The sequence below is a fragment of the Pipistrellus hanaki genome (assembly GCF_964339955.1).
Source record: "Pipistrellus hanaki genome assembly, chromosome: 3".
Lineage (NCBI taxonomy): Eukaryota > Metazoa > Chordata > Mammalia > Chiroptera > Vespertilionidae > Pipistrellus > Pipistrellus hanaki.
The window spans coordinates 186,399,237-186,417,510 of NC_140505.1; the positions used below are offsets into that span (position 1 = coordinate 186,399,237).

Here is an 18,274-nt window from a genome sequence, read left to right on the forward strand (position 1 = left end):
GCTCGCGGCTCTGGGCGGCGACCAATGAGCGCCCGCGGGAAAGAGCGGCGAGGCCAATATGGCTTCCCGCACCCGGTGACGGTCGTGGAAACTGTTGGGTCTCATGGAGAAGCCGCGCGGCGTGGAGGTGAGCGGGAGAGGACTTCTGGGGCGAGGGGAAGGGGACCCCAGAACCTGGCTCGGGGGACCCCGCTGGAGGCCTTTGGGTGCAGGTGGAGGATGGATAAACGGGCTGAGCAGGGCCGGGAGGGGTTGGTGCCGCTGCCTCTCGGTCCGACGTGGCCGGGGTCCCCGTCTGGCGAGGAGTTCCGGGAGGAGCCGCCGCCCCGGCCTCGGGGAAGGGAGACTGGGGTGGGGTCTGAGAGCTCCCGAGTCTCCGCCGCCCCTCCTGCCGCGGGGCCCGGCTCTTTGGGGACTGGTCGTGAGGCCTGTCACGTCCCGGTGACACGGAGGGAGGTGAGGGCTTCGCAAACATTCGGTGCCGCGTGGCCGCGTGCGCGGCGCCCGGGACCCGCACCGCCGTCCGGTGACCGCTCCGCGTCTGCGGTCCTGGCCGCTGCGGCTCCGGAGCGGGACCCCGGAGGCTCCCCCGCCGGCAGCGGGGAGGCCGGCCCCAAACCCCACCTGTTAGCGTCCCCCGTCTGCTGCGAACTGACCCACGCACTCTGTCATCATTAGCTTCTGGTCACCTTGTGGGGTTTTGTTTGTTTTTGGAGAAGAGAAGGGAAAGGGGGAGAGAAACATCCATCGGCTGCCTCCTGTACGCCCCCTACTGGGCATTCGGGGATCGAGCCCGCCACCCAGGCTGGTGCCCGGACTGGGAACCCAACGGGCCACCTCCTGGGAGGAGGCCCCGCTCACTCAGCCTCGATGGCAGGGCCTCGTCACCTTGTATTTGAATTCAGTTTCCTTTCCAGCACGTTTGCACGTGTAGTTGGAAATAGAAAGTGGAATAGGATACTTACCTAGCAGGGGAGGCACCATGATCACGAAGGTGGGTTTCCCAGGCCAGGCTTATCCATGGCACTCCGGATGTGCTGACCCCTGCGATTTCCCCAAAGGTGGGAAACTCGACTGCATCATTTGTGGTGGTGGGGGGGACTGCGTTCGCTCTCTCCCTTGAAAAAAATTAATAATAATAATAATAATAATAATAATAAAGTGGAATAGTCCCTGAACCAGGGGTCACGGTTGGATTCCTGGTCCGGGCACATGCCCGGCTTTGGGATCAACCCCCAGTGGAGGTAGCCAATTGTTGATTCTCTCCCATCATTGATATTTCTCTCTCTCCCCCTCCCTTCCTCTCTCTGAAATTAACTGGGGGGAAAATATTTGAGAATGATAGCTCACCCTTTGAGAGCTGTCACTCACTGCTGGAAACAGACCTGGGCTTTACACAGCTCCGTCTCCATACCCGTCTTCCAGAGGAGGCTTGCTGTTGTCTCTGGTGCACTAATGAAGAACCAGAGCAGCAGGGGTAACCGACTTCCACCAAAGCACACAGAGAAGCGGCAGAGCCAGGATTCAAACCTGGGCAGGTCTGATTTGAAATGCCATGCTTTTATTTTTATTTTTTATTTTTTTATTTTTTTACATTTTTTATTAAATTATTATCTGTGTACATATTTTAACATTGCCCCCCCCTCCCATACATACCCTCCCTCCCCAGAGTTTTGTGTTCATTGGTTGTACTTATATCCATGCTTTTATTTTTTAAAAAATATTTTTTATTGTTTTTCTTCAGAGAGGAAGGGAGAGGTACAAAGAGTCAGAAACACTGATGAGAGAGAAACATCCATCAGCTGCCTCCTGCACACCCTTCCACTGGGGATGTGCCCACAACCAAGGTACATGCCCTTGACCGGAATCGAACCTTTCAGTCCACGGGCCGACGCTCTATCCACTGAACCAAATCGGTTTCAGCTGCCATGCTTTTAACCAGTAAAAAGTGCCAGTAATTATTGAATATTTACTATGCGCAGGTCCCAGTGCTTTACAGTATTAATCCTCACTTTCCCCCTGAAGCCTGTGAGTGAGGTGGTATGTGCTCATTTACAGATGGGGAAACTGAGGCACTGAAAGACTGGCTCACTGCGATCACACAGCTGGTAAACTAGCCATGGCCCTGCGGGGTATGCAGCGATTAGAGCAAGGGCTGCTCGCTCCCACCCTGGTCAGGTGGAGGGGCATGGGGGTGGCAGCCAGTAGATGTGTGTCTCCCGCAATGCTGTTTCTCCCTCTGCTCCTCCTTCCTCTCCCTCCCTCCCACACCCTCTCTGAAAAGAAATGGGGAAAACATCCTCAGGTGAGGATTAACAACAAAAACTAGAGATGCTATTTGAGCCCTGACCTAGAGTCCAGATTCTTCACTCCTTTTCTAGATGCCAGGAAGATTCTTATACACTGTCTCATTTACATCTCAATCCTGTGAGGCAGGGTTTTTATTCTCTTATAGACGAGAAAACTGGGAACCAGAGAGGTGAAATGACTTGCCCCAGAGCCCCAGCTAGCTAGGATCAGAGCTCAGTCCAAAGTTGGGGTACATTCCACTGTGCTATAGCTACCGTGTTTCCCCGAGAATAAGACATCCTCCGAAAATAAGACCTACTTACAGGTTTCCTTCTGAGTGACATATAAGGCATCCCCCCGAAAATAAGCCCCCCCCCCCCCCCCCTAGGCTAAACATGAGAGATTTGGTCCACTGATTCTGAAAGAAATGGAGTCACAAGAAATTCACCAGGAAATTCAGGAATTGGATTGTTATGATGGTGTACCAGAAGATGATGACATGATTGTCATTGAATAAATGAGTAAATTCTTGATACTGTAGGATTCACAGTTTGTCTGGTTTGTGTTGACAACTACCGTACTACCTTACCGTATACAGGTAATAAATTTCCTTTATTTTCTTTTTTTTTTTAATATATTTTATTGATTTTTTACAGAGAGGAAGGGAGAAAGAGAGAGAGAGAGAGCGCTAGAAACGTCGATGAGAGAGACACATCGACCAGCTGCCTCCTGCACACCCCCCACCGGGGATGTGCCCGCAACCAACGCACATGCCCCTGACCGGAATCGAACCTGGGACCCTTCAGTCCGCAGACCAACGCTCTACCACTGAGCCAAACCGGTTTTGGCATAAATTTCCTTTATTTTCATTTAACAATAAATGTGTACCTAGTATTCTTCTTCATGGAAAAATAAGACATCATCCCCTGAAAATAAGACCTAGCGCATCTTTGGGAGCAAAAATTAATATAAGACACTGTCTTATTTTTAGGGAAACAGGGTAGTGTGTCTTCTGCCTTCCACATCCTTATGGCAGCCTGGTCCCAAAATAACTTTCCTCTGACTTCATTTGTTTTGAGTTGAGGTTATTTTGATGTACCTATGCTGAAGGGGGGAGAGTAAAATTTCTACTGAGTGCAGTTCCAGACCCCCCAACGGAGACAGCCGTAATCTTTTTGCTGGTGGAGGGTCTTGCCTTCAATTTGTAAAAATCGCAACCTCTGTGAAGTGCAGTACAGCAAAGTGCAGTAAAATGAGGTATGCCTGCGCAGTTTTCCCTCAGAATCCGGGGGGGTTGGTTCCAGGAACCCCCGCAGACACCACAATCTGCAGGTGCTCAAGTCCCTTTTTTTTTTTAATATATTTTATTGATTTTGTACATAGAGGAAGGGAGAGAGATAGAGAGTTAGAAACATCCATGAGAGAGAATCATCGATCAGCTGCCTCTTGCACACCCCCTACTGGGGATTTGCCCGCAACCAAGGTACATGCCCTTGACCGGAATCGAACCTGGGACCTTTCAGTCCCCAAGCCGACGCTCTATCCATTGAGCCACACCGGTTTCGGCAAGTCCCTTGTGTAAAATAGCGTAGTATTTGCAAATATCCTATGCACATCCTCCCATATATCCTAAATCATCTGATTACTTATGACACCTAATACAATAGAAATGCTATGTAAACAGTTATTATTCTGTATCACTTAAGGAATAAGAAAAGAAAATTGTCTTCAAATATTCAGTACATATGCAACCATAGGCCTGACTATATAGCACATGTCAGCAATACTGTAACGTATTGAATTTTTTTTTTTACGGGAATGTGGAGCCCATAAGGAGGGCTGACTGTATATTTCTTTCCCAGAAAGTTTTCGTGAGGCACCTCATTTAGGATATTTTCATATCATTGTATTCTATTGAATCATGTTAAAATAGCATCACTTACAAATCCACAGGAGGAGCTTGGTTAATTCCTAAAACATGCTTTTTCCTGTTTTAAGCTCTTCTGTTGAATTACGCCTGCAAGCTGTCCAAACAAGAGTATAATGATCGTGGTGTTCGCAAAGGGGTATTGGATTCTGCCTGCCGTTTGGCCCAGAAATGCTGACTGACCTAAAACTGGAAAGGCAGCAGCTAGCGATCGGCAGCTGCCCGCCCTGTTCACGAAGCCAACCATGCTTCCTGCCTGCTCTGTGTCCTTCTCTCTTCACTAGGAGGTTCCTTCCTCAGAGCCCATGGAGGAAGAGGAGGAAGAGGAGGACTTGGAGCTGTTCGGCGGCTACGACAGTTTCCGCGGTTACAACAGCAGCGCGGGCAGCGAGAGCAGCTCCTGCCTGGAGGGGTCCAGCGAAGCCGAGACTGAAGAGCGGGAGGCGGGGGAGCTGCCCACCTCCCCGCTGCACCTGCTCAGCCCGGGGACTCCGCGCTCCCTGGACGGCAGTGGTTCCGAGCCAGGTGCCTTCGGAGTTCCCTGAAGAGGGGGGTTCAGGAGGCTGTGGGGGAAGGGAGGAGAGAGGCCAGCGCTGTCAGGGGAAAAGGGCTGTGGGATCTTACGTGTAAGGGGTCAGATGTGTAAGGACCTGAGAGAGACAGAAGCACCCCGAATATCCCCCGGTCTGATTTCAAATTGTGGTTTCACTCCCTCTTTCATACAACTGATTTTATTCAGCACATATTAGATGCTAGTCATTGACATGGTACTACTTTTACATTTGTGTGAATAGCTGGTGGACTTTTAAAAACATATATTTTTATTAATTTCAAAGAGGAAGAGAGAAGGTAGAGAGAGATAGAAACATCAATGATGAGAGAGAATCCTTGTATGCCCCCTACTGGGGATTGATCCCACAACCCAGGCATGTGCCCTTGACCAGAATCGAACCCAGGACCTTTCAGTCCACAGGCCAATGCTCTATCCACTAAGCCAGGGTAGCTGGTGGATTTTTATTTTTTTATTGGTTTCAGAGAGGGAGAAGGAAAGAGAGATAGAAACATCATTGATGAAAGAGAATCATTGATCAGCTGCCTTCTGAGGATTGAGCCTACAACCGGGCATGTGCCCTTGAGCGGGATCGAACCTGGGACCCTTCAGTCCACAGGCTGATGTTCTATCCACTGAGCCAAACCAGTGAGGGCAGCTGGTGGATTTTTAATCATGGATGTTGAAAAGGTAGGATACCGGAAGTGTTCTGATCATTATCCAGGAAGGAACAAGAAATAGCTTATGGTGTGGAGGTGACAGTGAGGGAAGCAGAGAATAGAGTGCCTCTGGGTAAGAGGACTAAGGTGGGTTGGCAGAGAATCCCACGGAGCATGTGGAAGCCAGCTGGCTTCAGTGAGGGGATGCGTGGACAGCTGCTGGCCCGTGTCCGGCCTCCACATGTGACGGCCTGTGAAAAGGCAGGTTAGCAAGCGGGCTCTGAGGACACTCTGTTCCTTGGTGCCCAAACTCTGGAACTGTTACCTAAGACTCTGCCAGTTGAATCTTATTTCCTTCCTATTCATCCTATCTTCTCTGCCTTCGTGCGTCTTTCTCCCTTCTGTCTCCTAGTTCTCTTAGAATCTCAGAACTTTACAAATAGAGACCAGCTAGCCCAGAGTTCTCTAGCTCTGCCTGGGCGTTTTTAAAAGCCCTCAAGTGATTCTACTGTGAAGTTGGGGTTGAAACACTGATCTAGTTCAGTCTCTTTATAGACGAGAAAAAGACTCAGAAGTTAAATGATTTGGGCACTTTTTTCCTCTGCTTTTTTTTCCTACTTTTTTAAACTTTCCCACTCGTTTCTTCGTGGCTTTTTCTTAGCCCCTCTATTGGCACGGAGCCCAGGGACGCCAAGCAGCTCATCTTGGCGAGACAGATTCAGGACTCACCTGCTAACGCAGTGCCCGGGTTTTGAAGGGCCCGTCATTCTGTTGGATCGGGGTGGCCTGTCAGGTGGGTCACGTGCTCAGTTCTCTTCCAGCCGTCTGTGAGATGTGTGGCATCGTGGGCACACGGGAAGCCTTCTTCTCCAAGACCAAGAGGTTCTGCAGCGTCTCCTGTTCCCGGAGCTACTCCTCCAACTCCAAGAAAGCCAGCATCTTGGCTCGATTACAGGTGAGAGGCGGCCACCTGGGAAGGCCCCCCCGGGGCCCTCGGTGCTGAGACTGATGGCTGGGGCCACGGGGGCTGGGGCGGACCTTGCTGTGTCCATTCGAGGATGTCAGTGGCCTGGCATTGATTCTGACCTCAGGCTTTAGAGGGAGAGGGATGTGTGTGTGGAGCTTGTTAACTTGTTAGCCTCACTCCGTTCCCACTCTGGGAGGATCAATGAGTTTTAAAACGCCCTTGGTCCTTGTACCACACTTTTATAAATGTTCTGAAAGGGAGCTGGGCACCAGCCACAGCGAGCTTAGATAGGCGAGGCCTCCTCTCTGACTCCATGGCACAGGCAGCCACCCAGACACTCCTCCTGATCTCCAGCTGATGGCTGACATTCAGAGACATTTCAGACATGGAAGGATTCTGGTGTGTGTCTGACCCACACGGTCACTGGCACGTGTGCTGACAGAGGAAGAGGGACTCGCCCCAGGGGGCTCTGGGACGCGGTGGCAGAGCGAGGCTGGAAGCCAGTGGCAGGCGCTGGCCTGTGTTGTTTATGGTGACTGGCTGCCATCCACACGCCTGTTCTCAGACTGGACAGCATGCTGAGATCACCGAGAAGGTTTTAGAAATACTGGTGCTTGGTCTGCCTCCCAGAGAGCCTGCTGGATGGGGGTGAGGTGTGGCCTGGACATGGGGCTCAGGTGGCCGGATGCGCAGGCAGCTGTGGCCCTGCTCCGCTGTGCAGTGAGCCAGGGGCCAGTTCTGCTCGGTGCTTCCTACCCTCTCACCTTCCTAGACCATTACTGCTGTTTCCCTCATTTTGTATGAAGTCAAGAATGGAAAATCCTTCCTCAGTGAGCTGATCATACCGTTAATAGCTACAATTCTGAGGTACTTACTAAGGGCTTGGCACTCTCGGTGTAACTAGAGATCTCTAATAAAATAATTTTTTAAAATATATTTTATTGATTTTGTACAGAGAGGAAGGGAGAGAGAGAGTTAGAAATATTGATGAGAGAGAGTCATCGATCAGCTGCCTCCTGCACACCCCCCACTGGGGATATGCCCACAACCCAGGTACATGCCCTTGACCGAAATCGAACCTGGGACCCTTCAGTCCGCAGACCGACGCTCTACCGCTGAGCCAAACCGGTTTCGGCTAATAAAATAATTTTTAAAAATTCCTTTTAAAGGGCCAGTATATTTTAGTAACTTGCTGGAAGGTACTCAAATAAAATTGAGCCAGGACTTGACCCCAGGTCCGTTTGGGTTCTAAACCCACCACACTGATCTCTGTAAATTCTCTGGGCCTCTCTAGCAGTGCTTAAGTTACAAGTTACAGAATGGATCAGCGCCCTTCAGCCTTGGGGGCGTCTTTGAGCACTGATAGAAGCAGGACATTCCGTATATACAGAATGTCTCCTGGTGCAGGTCACAGATCCCCTGAAGCCCATTCTCCGCCATAAAGCTGTAGAAGCGCAGGAGCAAGTAATGCTGAGAGTTGAAGCCGCTAGGAAAAGGTTGCTGGAGGAAGCACAAGCTTAAAAGATGGAGCAGGTGTCCCTCTGCCTTACTGCTCCGCCATCTGTCCCCAGTCCCTCCCCACGGAACAAGAGTTAAGCCCTCACCCCATCCTTGCAGCCCTTATTGTTATTAGTATCACTTGATTAGCAAATGGAGAACCGAGCCCCAGAGGGCTCCCTGGGAGCTGACCCCTGTTGAGATGTAAAGCGGGCAGTCTGAGTGCAGAGCCGGATGCTCAGCCAGTGCTCCACGCCCTCTCCGCCGCAGGGAAAGCCGCCCACCAAGAAAGCCAAAGTCCTGCACAAGGCGGCCTGGTCCGCCAAGATCGGAGCCTTCCTCCACTCGCAGGGGACGGGGCAGCTGGCCGATGGGACACCCACCGGGCAAGACGGTAAGAGCCGGGCTCTGTGCTCAGGAAGCTGCTGGGCATGGCGGGGTGCCAGGACTGGGGTGGCCCTGCTGGGAGCCAGGAGAGAAGAGCCAGAAAGAGCCCTGGCCCAGGCTGACGGGCTGCATCTCCCTCGCCTGGCGGGGGAAATCCCCTCAGACACCCTAATGGCAGGGCCCCCCGCTGATCGTCCAAAGGCCACGATTGGCCTCTATTGTTCTGCATTGATCTGCGCTCTGTGCTGTCCGTTCCCTGGGGTGGAAAGCCAGGTCTCGTTGGGAGAGGGTGTGCAATAAGAAAGGAACCTTCTGGGTGTGGAGCAGTTTCTGAGCAGTTAAATGCAGGCACAAAGCAACTGCTCTGAGTGGTCCGAGCTCCAGAGGCGTGAGGGCTGCGTGCTGCAGCCAATGACGGGTCAGGGGAGGTCCGAGGAGTTGAAGCTCAGGGGTCTTTGAATTGCGTTTTTCTCTGGGGGAAGAGAGGTCAGACATGTCCCTCTGACTGTTTACTCCGGGGAGTCTGGCAGCCGCTGGATGAGGTCCCGATGGCCTCTCGTGGGGCAGGTACGGGCCCGGGTGGCCTCGCCGCGCACGGGGCCTGAGCTGCTGTGGTGGGAAGGGACCGCCTCTGCCGGCTCGGGGCCAGGTCCCTGGAGTGGCCGCTGCCTGTGCTCCCAGACCCCTCTCTCAGCTCCTCTCTGTCTGCAGCGCTGGTCCTGGGCTTCGACTGGGGGAAGTTCCTGAAGGACCACAGTTACAAGGCCGCCCCTGTCAGCTGCTTCAAACACGTGAGTGCCGGTGGGCGGGGAGGGAGCAGGGAGCCAGGGCTCACCACCTACCTCACTCGCTGCCTCGCAGACTGGTCCGCTGGAGCTTGCCTTGGCACCAGAGAGAACGGTGGTGGCGGAGGGCTCCTGGGTGGCGGAAGCCAGCTCTGTCCCTCCTTTACCTCTCTGTTCCCTTTGCAAAAGTCTTCCCTCCAGCCTCTCTGAGGCTCTGGCCCCGCACTCCCCTCTGCGGAAATCCGTTACTTACACACTGGGACTCTGCTGGCTTCTGTCCCACACCCAGTGGGCTCCTGTCTCCTTTCTGCCCCGCGGGAAGCTGGGTGCTTCTCAACCGCCCTGGGAGGCAGAGGGGAAAGCTGGAGCCTCTGCAGAGCTCCCTGGCCCGGCGGGCAGGGTGAGCCCGGGGGCAGGGTGCGCCTCGGGGCTGGGCGGTGGAGGCACTGAACGCCAATGGGAAGCTCCCGCAGCGGTGGTTGCAGACAAGCAGGGCTCTGGCTTTGTCTTCCAAGCCAGTTTCCCAAACGCCCGGAAATGGAGGAGGCGGCCTCTCCCCAGAGGGAACCCTCCCTGGCCGCTCCTTTCTGAGCTGCTGCCGAGCTCTGCAGGGCGCCCTGAACAGCGAGCGGCCGGCCCTGGCGCAGCCTCCACTCCCCTGAGCTGCGGTGAGGGGCCCTCTTTCCTAGCTGCCTTCTTTCCGGAGTCCTCCAGCACTCCGGGCCCTGGCACCTGTGCCGCAGGGGCGTTAGCATCACCTGGCATTTACCGTCCGAGCCCTGTGCTCTGGGAACAGCCCCTCCTGTGCGCCTGGCAGCATTTCGGGGTTCTCTGGTGAACCAGTCTCTGCGGCGGGGAGGTGGGACAGGATGGATCGGCTAAGCGAGGCCGAGAATGCCGGAAAGGTGGATTTCCCCAAAGGAGAGCGAGGTGCCATGGCAGCAGAGTAAGGACCAGTCATTGGGAAGGCACCAAAGAACAGTCCCTGCTGTAGGGGGCACTTCAGCAGGAGAGAGGACACGCTGGAGGTGGGGAGAGAACACGCTGGGAGTGAGGTGTGCTGGCAGCGCTGAGAACCGGCGTGGCCATGGCTGAGAGACCAGGGGGTCATGATCCTACTGCCCAGGCTGAGTAACGATTTAAGGTGATGTTTGTGCCAAGAACAGCTTGGCACGTGGTAAGCATAGCAACCGTCCGTGTGTCATGCCGGCGGCACAGGTGTGATGTGCTCAGGATGAGACCGCGAGGAGCTGGTCCTGTGCAGACAGATACTCGGGGCGCCTGACTGGATCTCTGACCGCCGCCCTGGCCACCCCGTCCATCCCCTGACTCCGCTCTTCAGGGGCACAGACACACCTTGCTCAGCTCTTCCTCCCACGCCCCGTGCCTGGTTTCCGCACCCAGGGACTGATGGGAAAGGCCAAAGACACAATTAGGAAGCCATGGGGCCATGCCAGCCAGCCGGGCAGGCGTCACCGGTCCCTTCGGGCTCCTCCCCGCAGGTGCCCCTCTGTGGCCAGTGGGAAGACGTGGCGAAGGGGATGAAGGTGGAGGTGCTCAACAGCGACGCCGTGCTCCCCAGCCGGGTGTACTGGATCGCCTCCGTCATCCAGGCCGCAGGTGGGGGTCCCGGCCGCGCGGGAGCGGGTCTGCAGAGGGGCACCTGCAGTGGGCGGGCAGCGCTGCGGGCAGCAGAGCCCCCCTGCTGGCGTTCCCGGCTCCCTGGCAATGCAGAGCTTGGTGCGTTTGGAAACTCCCATTTTTTAGTTTATTCCAGGGATGATCAGGCGATAGAAAGTCTACTCTCCCGGTGGGCCACTGCTTCCCAAGTGAGTGGCATGGGCTTGCTTGGCCATGACTGCGGGCAGCAGAGACCTGTGTCCACACGGAGTTCTCGGAGGCGGCAGCGGAGAGGCTGGCTGAGGCCGCGGGAGGAGGAAGCCTGAGAACATCCCTCCCCGCGGCCCCCTCCCTCACGCGGTCCTGTCCTCCAGGGTACCGAGTGCTGCTGCGGTATGAGGGCTTTGAAAACGATGCCAGCCACGACTTCTGGTGCAACCTGGGCACTGTGGATGTCCACCCCATCGGCTGGTGCGCCATCAACAGCAAGATCCTGGTGCCCCCGCGGAGTGAGTGGACGAGGGCTCTGGGTGCGGGTTTCGGCGGGCCCTTCGCTGAGGCAGGAGAGAAGCCACCTGCCGCCTCTGTCCCGGAGGCTGCGGGCAGCTCCAGGCGGTAGAGCTGGTTCTGTAGGCTGAGGCGATTGCTGACGATGATGGAAGGGCGGAAATAAGTTGTCTGTCTCCTCTGCTGGCCTCTGGGGCGGCTCTGGCGCCCTCTGTCGGTGGAAGTGTTGTCAGCGTGTAACCGGGAATCTTGTGTCCCGCAGCCATCCATGCCAAATTCACCGACTGGAAGGGCTACCTCATGAAGCGGCTGGTGGGCTCCAGGACGCTTCCCGTGGATTTTCATATCAAGGTCTGGCACTGGCCCTTGGGGTCTAAGTGATCTCCTTCCTGCCCCTCCGATTTTACGTGCTTCCTGCTGCTCACCGGCGTGTCCTTCCTGAGACGCCTTGTTCAGCAGTCTGGGTGGCTCCATGTTTCTCAGGGAAGGATGGTGTTCTTGCCTCCTCCCGACCCAGACTCTGATTCCGCCGCACCCACCGCCCTCCTGGTCTGCCTCTGTTCCTCTGCGCCCTTCCCTTGCTCGTAGCGTTTCCCAGGTTCACTCGGTCGGCTTTATAAGAGCTGTGGGCATACAGGCCCTGCGGTCCAGACTCCTATCTGGCAGAGTAATTAGATAATTACATGAATAATTATAAAGCAGCCTTGGCTCGAACCAGGGAGGTGCTTCAGAACCACTGTGTGAATTGTAATTTTAAAAATTACTCAGTTCTTTAACCTACAAAGCCATGCACACGGTGAAAGTCGAAGGGACCTTACGGGACAGAGTGAAGACAGCCTCTCCCGCTCCAGAGCCGATCGCTCAGGCTCACGCACCTGGTGGTGGGCCGGCCTCAGGTCTGACCCAGGGCCCGGGTGTGGTTCCTTGTCGCCTGGTGTCGTCTCAGCAGTGAGCGGGGCAGTGCAGGGCAGGTGCTGCCATGACAGGAAACTGAACCGGAGCAAGTATTGAAGGCGGCTTCATGGGGGAAGGGCATTTGAACTTGAGCTTGGTCAGTAGGGTATGGGTGGCATGGAAGCCAGCATTGGGAAACAAGGATGGAGTGGCACCGGGCACCAGCCTTCAGCGAGGGGTGGTCCCAGCCCCTCAGGGAGGCAATCTCTGACTTTCCCCCCACGTAGAAATGATTTCCGCGTCTTTGAACTCAGCGGGTGCTACTCATTTGCTCCTTATCTCCATCCATTGTTAGTTATCTGTTTGTATTCTCTTCCCAGCCGAACTGTAAGCTTTTCTCCTGCATTTCCCATAGTGCCTTGCACAGCTGACAGATTTGCCGTTAAGATGACGGTTTACTCTTGATCTCTGCGGCCCTGGTCCCAGACGAGGCAGAGGACGGTGGTGGCGCCGGGCCCTGGGAGAATCAGGGCGGCCTCTTTTCTGCCTAAATCACAGGGCTTTGCTCTGGTGGCAGAACAGGTTCCATGGGAACCAGAAAGCAAGCATGCGGTCACTGTCTCACCTACCCAGGTGTGCAGTGCATGCTGGGGCGGACACAAAGCCGCTCCTGTGAAGGCGTGTGTGTGTGTGTGTGTGTGTGTGTGGAGGAAGCTTCAACTCCTCAGCCATCCAGAGGCGCGGCCGGTGAGGCCGGAGCCGGAACTGATGCTCAGGAGGCTGTGTGTGCCGCCGGCAGGAGAGGGGAGTGTGGGATGCCTGTGGGTCAGAACGCAGGTCCCCGAGGAGCCAAAGGCTGGATACTGGGTCCAGGCGCACGGCTCAGCTCTGGTACGAATGACTGTGACTGGCAGGTCACCGGACCCTCTGGCACCCGCCTCAGTCTGAGAGGGTGTTGTCACTCCCTCAGGCTGACTTAGGGCACTGGGTGAAGCTGCGCCTCCTCAGTGTCCCCCTCAGGACGCCGGGCAGGTGGGATCGGGGCAGGGAGATCACTTCCTGACCGGTGCTCCGGCAGCTCCCTTCTCGCCTGTAAAGGCGGCGGCAGGCCCGTGCCCACCCCATGCCCACGCAGGCCGTGCTCTGTGTTGCAGATGGTGGAGAGCATGAAGTACCCCTTCCGGCAGGGCATGCGGCTGGAGGTGGTGGACAAGTCCCAGGTGTCTCGGACCCGCATGGCCGTGGTGGACACGGTCATCGGGGGCCGCCTGCGGCTCCTGTACGAGGACGGCGACAGCGACGACGACTTCTGGTGCCACATGTGGAGCCCCCTGATCCACCCCGTGGGCTGGTCCCGGCGCGTGGGCCACGGCATCAAGCTGTCAGGTCAGCGGAGCCCGCAGCTGACCCCGCTCTGCCCACAGCACGCTCCGTGCGTGCTCACTCCGCCTGCAGGTGGCAGACCGAGGCCCAGAGAGTGGAGTGACGTGGCCAAGGTCACTCAGCTTGTCGGTGGAAAACCGATTTGGAACCAGAGACCACAGGCCCATCTGCCCCTTGTCACACGGGAGGAGATGGGCCTTACGGCTAAAGTGTCTATAGAGCAGCGGTTCTCAACCTTCCTAATGCCTGGCCCTTTAATCCAGCTCCTCATGCTGTGGTGACCCCCAACCATAACATTATTTTCATTGTTACTTCATAACTGTGATTTTGCTACTGTTAATGAACTGTAATGTAAATATCTGTGTTTTCTGCTGGTCTTAGGCGACCCTGCTAGCGATTCTCAACTTGCTGTAGAGCCTAAGACCATCGGAAAACACAGACATTTACATTACGATTCATAACAGCAGCAAAATTACAGCTATGAAGTAACAACGAAAATAATGTTACGGTTGGGGGTCACCACAGCATGAGGAGCTGGGTTAAAGGGCGGGGCATTAGGAAGGCTGGAACCGCTGCTCTGAGGGTGCTGATGCTGGTGGTCTAGTCCAGGCGGGTGGGGCTGGGGTACAGATCACGGCCTCTGCGGGCAGGACCCGCACTTCTGGGGAGTGCAGCGATGGCCCTGCTCGCAGCCTTCAACGCCCTTCTCTCCTCCCTCTCTGCCATCGCCCCAAAGAGAGGCGCAGCGACATGGCCCACCACCCCACCTTCCGGAAGATCTACTGCGACGCCGTCCCGTACCTGTTCAAGAAGGTGAGGCCCCAGGGCCTTTCCCCTGGACCGCGGGTCCCTCCAGGCCTCAGTCCCCTCCCAGGCCTGCGGCAGGAGAGGCCTGCCCCCCCCCCCCACTCGGGCCGCCCGATGCCCAGCTGTGCCCTTCCTTTAAGGTTCGCGCTGTGTACACAGAAGGCGGCTGGTTTGAGGAGGGGATGAAGCTGGAGGCCATCGACCCCCTGAATCTGGGCAACATCTGTGTGGCCACCATCTGCAAGGTGAGCTGTGGCCGCCTTACAGCTCCGGGGGCCGGCAGGGAGGGCCGTGCAGAGCCGGGGCGCCGTGCCCCCGCATTCCCGCTGGCTGCTCCCGGCCCCTGTCCTGTGCGCTCCCCCTGAGAGCGCAGGGCACAGACAGACCTGGCCGGGCCGGATGCTGTCTGGTGAGGAGCTCAGTAACTCACGCTCAGGCTGCAGAGAGCGTAGCTGGAGCCGCAGCTCGGAGCTGACGTCTGGCTCCGGTTGGAGCCTGGCTCTGACCCCACCACAGCCGCCTTGCCCCGGGGGCGCAGCTCATGCTCCTGTTCTCTGTGTTCCCCTCTCGGCCACCCAGGTCCTCCTGGATGGCTACCTGATGCTCTGTGTGGACGGGGGGCCCTCCACCGACGGCTCGGACTGGTTTTGTTACCACGCCTCCTCCCACGCCATCTTCCCAGCCGGCTTCTGCCAGAAGAACGACATTGAGCTCACTCTCCCGAAAGGTAAGAGGCCTGCCCAGGCCCCAGGCCCCTGTGGCTGTGTGCTCCCTCCCGGGCTCCCCCCACACCCCCTCCTCCCTCCTCCCTCCGCCTCTCCCTCTGCTCCTCCCACTCCCCTCCTCCCTCCGCCTCTCCCTCTGCTCCTCCCCCCCTCCTCCCTCTGCTCCCCCCCTCCCCCTCCTCCCTCCGCCTCTCCCTCTGCTCCTCCCACTCCCCTCCTCCCTCCGCCTCTCCCTCTGCTCCTCCCCCCCTCCTCCCTCCGCCCCTCCCTCTGCTCCCCCCACTCCCCTCCTCCCTCCGCCTCTCCCTCTGCTCCCCCCACTCCCCTCCTCCCTCCACCTCTCCCTCTGCTCCTCCCACTCCCCTCCTCCCTCCGCCTCTCCCTCTGCTCCCCCCCTCCCCCTCCTCCCTCCGCCTCTCCCTCTGCTCCCCCCCTCCCCCTCCTCCCTCCGCCTCTCCCTCTGCTCCTCCCACTCCCCTCCTCCCTCCGCCTCTCCCTCTGCTCCCCCCACTCCCCTCCTCCCTCCGCCTCTCCCTCTGCTCCTCCCTCCCCCTCTCCCTCTGCTCCCCCCACTCCCCTCCTCCCTCCGCCTCTCCCTCTGCTCCTCCCTCCCCCTCTCCCTCTGCTCCTCCCACTCCCCTCCTCCCTCCGCCTCTCCCTCTGCTCCTCCCTCCCCCTCTCCCTCTGCTCCCCCACTCCCCTCCTCCCTCTGCCTCTCCCTCTGCTCCTCCCACTCCCCTCCTCCCTCCGCCTCTCCCTCTGCTCCCCCCACTCCCCTCCTCCCTCCGCCTCTCCCTCTGCTCCTCCCTCCCCCTCTCCCTCTGCTCCCCCCACTCCCCTCCTCCCTCCGCCTCTCCCTCTGCTCCTCCCTCCCCCTCTCCCTCTGCTCCTCCCACTCCCCTCCTCCCTCTGCCTCTCCCTCTGCTCCTCCCACTCCCCTCCTCCCTCCGCCTCTCCCTCTGCTCCTCCCCCTCCCCTCCTCCCTCCGCCTCTCCCTCTGCTCCCCCGCTCCCCCTCCTCCCTCCGCCTCTCCCTCTGCTCCCCCCACTCCCCCTCCTCCCTCCGCCTCTCCCTCTGCTCCTCCCACTCCCCTCCTCCCTCCGCCTCTCCCTCTGCTCCTCCCACTCCCCTCCTCCCTCCGCCTCTCCCTCTGCTCCTCCCTCCCCCTCTCCCTCTGCTCCCCCCCTCCCCCTCCTCCCTCCGCCTCTCCCTCTGCTCCTCCCACTCCCCTCCTCCCTCCGCCTCTCCCTCTGCTCCTCCCCCTCCCCTCCTCCCTCCGCCTCTCCCTCTGCTCTCCCCCTCCTCCCTCCGCCTCTCCCTCTGCTCCTCCCTCCCCCTCCTCCCTCCGCCTCTCCCTCTGCTCCCCCCTCCCCCTCCTCCCTCCGCCTCTCCCTCTGCTCCCCCCCTCCCCCTCCTCCCTCCGCCTCTCCCTCTGCTCCTCCCTCCCCCTCTCCCTCTGCTCCCCCCTCCCCCTCCTCCCTCCGCCTCTCCCTCTGCTCCCCCCACTCCCCTCCTCCCTCCGCCTCTCCCTCTGCTCCCCCCCCTCCCCCTCCTCCCTCCGCCTCTCCCTCTGCTCCCCCCACTCCCCTCCTCCCTCCGCCTCTCCCTCTGCTCCCCCCCCTCCCCCTCCCCCCTCCGCCTCTCCCTCTGCTCCTCCCCCTCCTCCCTCCCCCTCTCCCTCTGCTCCTCCCTCCGCCTCTCCCTCTGCTCCCCCCACTCCCCCTCCTCCCTCCGCCTCTCCCTCTGCTCCTCCAGGCTATGACACCCGCACCTTCAACTGGGACACCTACCTGGAGAAGACCAAGTCGAAGGCGGCTCCGTCCAGACTCTTTAACATGGTGAGGGGACGGCGGCCTGGGAACCAGCCTGCCCGCGGTCAGCCATTCCGGGGAGGGGCCGGCTGCGGCACAGGCCCCGCCCGATAGTCCTTCCCGCAGGGGCTGTGCCCGGCACAGAGGACAGGGCTCATTGGTCAGAGGCCCTTCCCTCAGGCACTCACCCGCAGGCGCTGGCTGGCTGGCTCACCGCCCCCTTTCTCCGCAGGACTGCCCCAGCCACGGCTTCAAGGTGGGCATGAAGCTGGAGGCCGTGGACCTGATGGAGCCGCGGCTCATCTGCGTGGCCACGGTGAGGCGGGTGGTGCACCGGCTGCTCAGCATCCACTTCGACGGCTGGGACAGCGAGTACGACCAGTGGGTGGACTGCGAGTCCCCAGACATCTACCCCGTCGGCTGGTGCGAGCTCACCGGCTACCAGCTCCAGCCGCCCGTGGCCACAGGTCTGGGACCCGCGGCCCGAGGGCTCCGACTTCCTTCTCCTTCCCTCCGGCCGCGCCCCGCCCCTGCCCGCCTCGCTCTGTGGCCTGAGACCGAGAAGCCTCCGACCACCCTTGCTCCTGACTCCTCTGTCTCCCTCTCCCTCTGGCCTGCAGGGCTCCTTCCTTGATCTTGCCCTCTGTCATATGCTCGTGCCCCTGTGCGCCAGGTAAACCCCGGCCTGGAGCAGCCCTGGTGACGAGGGTGGGAAGGGACAGCTGCTCTCCAGTCCCTCCCCCCCTCATGGGCCACCTTCGGCTCTCCTGGGGTGTCCCGAGCGTCAGGGAGGCCGTGCGGGCGGGGCGGGTCTGGGGATATGCCTCTCCCGTGTCCTCTCAGAGCTCTCCTCACCTCTGTCCCTTCTCTAACCACAGAGCCAACCACGCCGCTGAAGGCCAAGGAGGCCACGAAGAAGAGGAAGAAGCAGTTTGGGAAGAAAAGTGAGTGGCCCTGGGGGAGGGCCTGGGCTGTCCCTTCCTCTCCTCCTTCCCATTGGCCCTCAGCCGTCATCCTGTCCTCAGTGACCCGGTGCAGAGTAGGGACCTTCAGTGCCTGGCAGCGGTCAGAACGCGGGAAGAGACAGGAGCTGTATCTGAGAGGGGAGGGGAGGCCATCCCCCAGGACAGGAGCCGGCCCTCTGGGTGTGGAGGTCAAAGCTGCTCCCCTCTGCCCCCTGGGGGGGGGGGGGGCAGGGCAGCCACAGCTTCAGGGCCGCTCCCCAGGCGGTGCCATCTCAGCAGGTCCGAGTCCAGCACAGCTCAGCTCGGGGCAGGACCGGAGGGGACACCAGCCGGAGGGGACACTGGCCGGAGGGGACAGGGAGGAGGGGACACTGGCCGGAGGGGACAGGGAGGAGGGGACACTGGCCGGAGGGGACAGGGAGGGGACACCGACTGGAGGGGACGGGGACACTGGCCGGAGGGGACGGGGAGGAGAGGACACCAGCCGGAGGGGACACCTGC

General features: G+C 58.6%; 1 protein-coding gene across 3 annotated transcripts in view; it reads left to right on the forward strand.

Annotated features, from left to right (window-relative positions):
* The window catches only part of L3MBTL2 (L3MBTL histone methyl-lysine binding protein 2), a 19,150-nt gene continuing 876 nt past the window's right edge, over positions 1 to 18,274 (forward strand). For 2 of the 3 annotated variants that reach the window (XM_084879098.1, XM_084879099.1), the window contains exons 1-15: positions 1 to 127; positions 4,501 to 4,741; positions 6,247 to 6,380; positions 8,160 to 8,283; positions 8,988 to 9,067; positions 10,564 to 10,681; positions 11,056 to 11,190; positions 11,451 to 11,539; positions 13,237 to 13,468; positions 14,202 to 14,278; positions 14,413 to 14,517; positions 14,852 to 14,999; positions 16,753 to 16,835; positions 17,041 to 17,275; positions 17,687 to 17,752. In XM_084879098.1, the coding sequence (XP_084735224.1) occupies positions 104 to 127; positions 4,501 to 4,741; positions 6,247 to 6,380; positions 8,160 to 8,283; positions 8,988 to 9,067; positions 10,564 to 10,681; positions 11,056 to 11,190; positions 11,451 to 11,539; positions 13,237 to 13,468; positions 14,202 to 14,278; positions 14,413 to 14,517; positions 14,852 to 14,999; positions 16,753 to 16,835; positions 17,041 to 17,275; positions 17,687 to 17,752 (1,891 nt within the window). In that variant the 5' untranslated portion in view covers positions 1 to 103. Of the gene's footprint in view, positions 128 to 4,500; positions 4,742 to 6,246; positions 6,381 to 8,159; positions 8,284 to 8,987; positions 9,068 to 10,563; positions 10,682 to 11,055; positions 11,191 to 11,450; positions 11,540 to 13,236; positions 13,469 to 14,201; positions 14,279 to 14,412; positions 14,518 to 14,851; positions 15,000 to 16,752; positions 16,836 to 17,040; positions 17,276 to 17,428; positions 17,482 to 17,686; positions 17,753 to 18,274 lie in introns of all 3 variants that reach the window. The other variant, XR_014794627.1, reaches the window with a different exon arrangement.